The sequence below is a fragment of the Suricata suricatta genome, chromosome 8, assembly GCF_006229205.1.
Source record: "Suricata suricatta isolate VVHF042 chromosome 8, meerkat_22Aug2017_6uvM2_HiC, whole genome shotgun sequence".
Classification (NCBI taxonomy): domain Eukaryota; kingdom Metazoa; phylum Chordata; class Mammalia; order Carnivora; family Herpestidae; genus Suricata; species Suricata suricatta.
In genome coordinates this window covers 129,109,501-129,115,500 of record NC_043707.1, presented here as the reverse complement: position 1 = coordinate 129,115,500, position 6,000 = coordinate 129,109,501, and the positions used below count along the sequence as shown (strand labels likewise).

Sequence of the window (6,000 nt, the reverse complement as noted above, 5' to 3'; positions counted from 1 at the left end):
GTGGGGGTCCGCGCGGTCGGCCGGCTCGGCGACGGAGGGAGGAAGTCTTCTCCGGGGAGAGAGCGCCCGCGGGTCTGTGCCAGGGTGTGTGTGTGCGCGTGTGTGTACCAGCGTGTGCCTTTGTTGCGTCTGTGGCTGAGGGTGTCCGGGAAGGAGCCGTGTGCGCAGGGGGTGCGGGAGCGTATTTAGGGATGTGAGTGTGCAGATGGAGTGTTTGAGTGTCTGTGTCAGTTCCACGGAGAAGGTGTGCGGGTGAGAAAGAGTGAGCCAGAGTATTGGGGGTGGGGATGGGGGGGGGTGAACGGGTGTCAGCTTCTCTGTGAGGTGTTAAGTGTGAAAGCTTGTGTCATTGTATGTGTGAGCGTGTTAAAGGGTGGCGAGTATGTGAGGTGTGGCGTTTCTCGCGGGTCCCGAGTGTGCGAGTCTCTTCAGGGGTGTGCGGCAGCAGATGACTATTGGGGGGGGGGGCGTGTGTGCATAGGAGGGGAATGTGACACTTGGGCAGGAGTATGCGTGCATCTGGGATGTGTGGGGTGCGGGCGCGTGGGGGTTATGTTGCTTCGTGGTCCGAGAGTGTGTGTGCGTGCCACGGAGCGTGTGGTGTCAGTGTGGAGGTAGGTATGGGCGCGTCCGGGAGCCTAGGAGGTGTGAGCCGTCGGGTGTGTGTCCCTCCAGGACTTGGTCCCCGTTGAACCAGCTCAGAGAGGCTGGAAGCTGAGCGGGGTCCCCAGAGCGAAAGATCGGCGGCTCCGCAGCTCCAGGGTCCGGGACTCACCGCCGCCTCGGTGCCTCGCGCCCGGCGCCGCCGCCTGGTGGGTCTTAAATGGCAGCTTTCGGGGCGGTGAATCGACCCGCGGGCTGCGAGCCCAACAGGAGGAAAGCGGGACCAACCAACAGCCGCCGCGGGCGCGGAGACCAGAGGGTCCGCGCGTCCTCGATTCCCCGCGGAAACCAAATGCCAAACCTGGATGCCCCAAATCAGCCCCTCTGGAGTCACAGCCTGGCTCTGGCGTGAAGGGGGCGGGGCGAGGGGAGGTGGTGCGGGGTGCCAAAAAGTAGCCACTGTGGCCAGTAGGCTCTCAGCCCCTCTAGCCCAACTCAGTATGAAGGTAGGGGGTCAGCTCTGCCTTGCCGTTTGCCTTGCCCATCCGGGAGGTGCCTCACCAGGCTCTGAGAGTGCCAGCCAGGAATGGGTGCCCACCGCCTCCTAAAATAACCCCACCCGCGAGGTCCTTGGTGAGTGCTGGGTCTGCGGCTGGGAGAAGCTGCAGAATGTGAGCCTGAATGGTGGTCTTGCTGGCAGAGGGGGAGGGGCTGTGTGACCCAGAAGGAATGTCAGCCTCGTACTTGTCCCCCCTACCTTGTGGAGCAAGAGACTTTCCAAAGTGGATCAGAACCTACCCCCCAACTTTGGGGTGATGGCTCCCTCCGTCGGATGCCTCTGGAGGGAAAGGTTATACAGGAGCGGGGCCCGGTCCCGGTTCCAGCGCTGGGCGCTGGGCTTTGTTGAAAGGCACTGGAGCCCTCACCTGGACATTACAGGGAGAGGGGATTGGGGGCTGGAGGCAGGATGGGAGCATCCTTTCCTCCACTCCAGAATGTGCAGAACTGGCGCGGCAGGGGTGGGGTTGGCGACTGACGGTTTAAGCTACGTTGGGAAATCCAGCTCCGACAGGACCCCACCCTGCGAGCTCTCCCCAGAGCCCGAGAACGGCGTTCTTCGGGCTCCCGGGCTGCGGAGAGCTGATCCCGCATCCTAGAGTCTCCGCTCCCCTTGCCCGCAGGGTGCAGGGCACAGGGGCCTCGGGAGCCGGGGTGAGCGCGCGTCTGGGCTGGGGCAGCTGGCATGGCCTCGAGCTCGCCGCTCAGGGAGAGGCAGAGCGCTGACTCGGATCACGGACGGGAAACTTTCCGAGCCTGGGGCGCAGGCAGGGGTCCTAGGCCGCCGGGTGGCCCTCTTCTCCGCAGAGGAAGCGAGCGTGCACGAGGGTGGGGTCCCTCCTTCCCGGTTCCAACTCTGTGCCCACGAGGGGGCGGGGTTACAGAAAGGGTCAGCGCGAGATGTAAGAGGCCCTCTTGCCGGAGGAGGGCGCCCTTCCCGGATGTGCCCAAAAGCCGCGCACCTGGCCGTTGGCATGGCCCGGCCACCTGCCAGGCGCTGCCTGGGAGGGAGGAGAGGGTAGAATCCAGGCATTCCGAAACACCCCTGCCAGTGGTGGTGGGGCGGGGACGGGGGGAGGCGACGGCGGTCTCTATTTGGTAGGGGCATGGCTAGTGTGCCCTTCCCTGTGGTCCCCCTAAGGGTCGCAGACAAAAGAGTTCAACTTTGCAGAGGTGAGTCTGCATTGGGAGAAGGCGCTCCGCTGCACACAGGACTGGCCAGGCCATACGCCCCTGCCCCTGTCCTCCCCAGTATCTGACTCTTCATTGGAAAAACCCATTACTCTGGCTTCCCAGATCACCCAGGAGCGCCCGGAGGCGTCTTCAAGTCTTCAGGCCCCAGTGTCCCCTGCCTGGGCACTTCTGGGAAGGAAGTCCTGCAGTAGTACCTGTGCAGTGGCCCAGGAGAGGGGGCCACCGGGGATGGGGGTGGGTGGAGGTAGGTAGGTAGAGAGTGGTTCTTGGCCCTGCCTCCTTTGGCCCCGGGAACCTCTCCTGGAATTGTAGTGGGTGGGCAGGCCCAGGTAGGGCGAGCCAAAGGCCCCAGCCAGCGGCCCTTCCCAGTTCTCTCCCCGCAGCCGCGTGTCAGCAGGTGGGTGGGTGGGTGGGAGGGCTGGCTCGGGAGGGCCGGGAGGGCCGAGGCTGCCGCAGCACCGAGACTGCGGGGGCCGAGTGCGCGAAAGCTGCTGTGCTGACTTTTAAGCATTTATCCTTTCACCCCACCCCCACCCCACGCTCTGGGCGCGGGGCGGGGGCTCCGGCACCGCTGGGTTCCTTCTCAGCCCCAGGCAGGGAAGGGACCCGCAGAGCCCTGAGCCGGAGGCTCCGCCCCTGCTCTCCCAGCCGCCCCGCCCCCAAGCTGGCCCCACCCACAGCCGTAAACCCCACCCCTTCCCCCACCCCAGAGGCACACTAGAGTTTTTCCTGAGAGGTTGAACTAATTTTAAGTGCAGAGACTGTTGGAGCTGGAAGCGACCTCCGCGATCATTTATTCAGCGGTTCTGAAACTCCTGGTTTTTTTTTTTTTTTTTAGCAGGAGGACCTTTTTAGATTAGGAACTGATTCTCACACCCGTGAAGTCCTAATGCCTTGGGCAAGACGGCAGGCACAAAAGGAGGCAGGGCAGCTCGTGCAGGCGGGCGAGGAGGCTCCACATCGAACTATCCTTACACACGAGTCTGAGATGCTTGTTTCCTAATATCTGGCTGGGATTCTGGTTTTTCAATAGGCGCGATTGTGCAGGCCGGCTGCAGTGTGTCACGCACGTGCTAGCCGCTTCCCAGGCCTCATGCACTGCAAGATGGGTTGAAGCTCCTTTTTTTTCACAGATTGGGAAACTGAGGCTCAGAGTTTTAAGATTTCTTAGTGACAGGAGCTCTGGCTCCCACCAGCTCCCACCTGGCCCAGCCCCAGGCTCCCACTTTCTTCCTAGTGTCCCCTCCATATGGGGCGCAGAGAATCCCGTGGGCAGGGGCGCGCCCGCTACCGGTGATGCGTGAGATTGGCCTGGCGACCCCGACTTTTCAGAACAACCGTCGCATGCGTGCTTGGAGCAGTTTAAGTGACTTTCTGGGCTTTCTGGGCTAGCAGTCATGCTTTGGAAGGCAGAGGCCAAATAAAGAGCTGATCCCAGGGTTTCCTGGAATCCATGCAGGTGTCTGTCTTGCCCCCCACCCTACCCACCTCTGCGGCATCCCCAGGACACGTGGTGTGTTTACTCGTGTACCCAACACATGTTTATTGTGTACTGTCGATGTGCCCAGCACAGTGCTAAGCACAGGGAACATGACCTTGAACACGGCAGAGAGACCCTGCATGTATGACGTCTACAGCTTAGTGGAAAATCGATTCCTTCACCGAGAGGAAGAGGGGCTGTATCTCTGACCCTAACAGAAGCCTCACTGTGTGCCAGCATTTTCCCAAGACAAGGCTTCTTGTCTTGTCCAATCCTTACTACCACACTGAAAGGTAAAATTGTTTTGCTGAGGAGGAAACTGAGGCTCAGAGAGGTTAAGTGGCTTGTCCAAGGCTACCCCGTCAATAAGTGGCGGGCAGACTCAGACACAGGACGGACTCCTTGCCTCTGTGCTCTGGGGTCTCCTGGTGAGTGTGGCCCTCAGGCACCTTCCTCAGCCCCAGCCACATGGGGGGTGGAGGGTATGCAATTCCCTGTCTGAATATGCTCCTCATTGAGATAGAATTATCCAGTGTGTTATTTTGCGCAGGTGGCAGAAGGGATTGTCCCTGAAAACCCTCGCCATCAGCAAGACAGTGAGGACATCCGTGGTGGGCAGGGCAGGTCAGAAAAGAGCAAGACCAGGACCCTTCACCCCAGCGGGCTGAGAAGCTGGGCATGGTCGTGGACAGATCAATAGCTATCTGGGTGGAAATGTGGCGAAACTTGCTAGGTGCCAAGTGACTGACATCCCCTACAGGAAGTTCTTGAGGAAGAGTGATTCTTTGGGGGTATCAAGGGGATGCTTCAGAGACGACGGAAACTCGAGCTAGACCTTGAAGTAGACATTAATAAGCAGAGGGCTGGGGAGGCAAATGTGCCAGGAGGGAAACTTAGGTGAACAAAGAACTGGAGGTGAGGTTGTACGTGGTGGGATGGGCTGAACTCAGGACTGGTCTCCCCAGAGTCTTTTTGAGGACTGGGAGAAATGAGAGTGACATTATGGATAGCCACCATCGATTGCACACCCATTAGGTGTTCTTGATGCATAAAATGCTCTCAGTGATCTGGGAGACAGTGCCGTTAGCCGTGTTTTGCAGATGAAGACAAGAGGCCCAGGATCTTTCTCTTTCTCTCTCTTTTCCTTCTTTCTTTTCTTTTCTTTCTTAAATAATGAATGAAGCTCAGGATCTTTTTTTTTCCCTTTCTTTAAGTGGCACAACTAGGAGTTTCAAGCCCAGGTCAGAAGCAGTCCAGAGACACTGCTGCTCCCGGAGGAGAGGAGAAACTATTTTTTTCATCACTGGAAGGAGGAACACAACAGTCTCTCCCATTTGCCAGAGGATGCAAAGCCTTCTGTTTCAAATAACAAATGTCAGTGGTGGCAAAACACACACCATCGCTTCCTAAGGCCTATCTGTCTTCAGGATGAAGTTCCTGGGAAGGAACAGGGGGGTGGCGTGAGGTCCTGGAACCCACCTTTACGCTCTTAGTAGGGTCCAGTAGCAGAGGGGGGCCTGTGATCACCAAGACCTACTGGGCAGGATTTTACAGATGGAGCAAATAAATCCACAGGGCTGTGGTGCACAGCCCAAAGGAGGAGGAAAGGACATTGTGGCCCCACCCAGGCAAGGAATCTGACCTACCAGTCCTTCCTACATCTACTGGCCACATACTAGGTTTGCTTTGGGGGACCCTTCCTATTGCATGCTGTCGTGAGTAGGGGACTCGGTCAGGTAAGGCACCCCCGATGAGCCTGCCGGACACTCTCCCCGGGGATCTGAACCCAGAGCAGAGGAAGGCTGAGAACCACCAGAAAGTACCCCTGCCATTGGGGGCCCCCACGACACTGTATTTCTCTGAGTCCCCAAGGCCAATAATGACAGGACCCACCTCCCTGGCTGTTGACAGGATGGAATGTGTAATTACACGCAAAGCCCTTCGCTCAGTCTTGAGCCCTCTGATCCACAGCACTAACCATGGTTATGCCAGAGTTGCTACAGCACAAAGGACGTAGGTCCTTGTAGCGCCCGGGGCTTCAGCTTGCCCTTGTGTTCCATGAACTTCCAGAATGTTCCACGAGTTACTTTTTTTGGCTTGAGCTGTGCAGAGTTAGTTTCGGCTGCTTGCAAAAGAAAAAAAATAAGGGGCACCTGTGGCTAAGA

At 58.5% G+C, this 6,000-nt stretch overlaps 1 protein-coding gene across 1 annotated transcript in view; it reads left to right on the top strand.

The window, feature by feature from the left end:
• Positions 1-5: 5 nt before the first annotated feature.
• The window catches only part of IGSF21 (immunoglobin superfamily member 21), a gene marked incomplete at its 5' end in the record, with an annotated part of 228,532 nt that continues 222,537 nt past the window's right edge, over positions 6-6,000 (top strand). The window contains one exon of the mRNA XM_029945894.1: positions 6-72. Coding sequence (XP_029801754.1) covers positions 6-72 — 67 coding nt within the window. The remainder of the gene's footprint in view (positions 73-6,000) is intronic.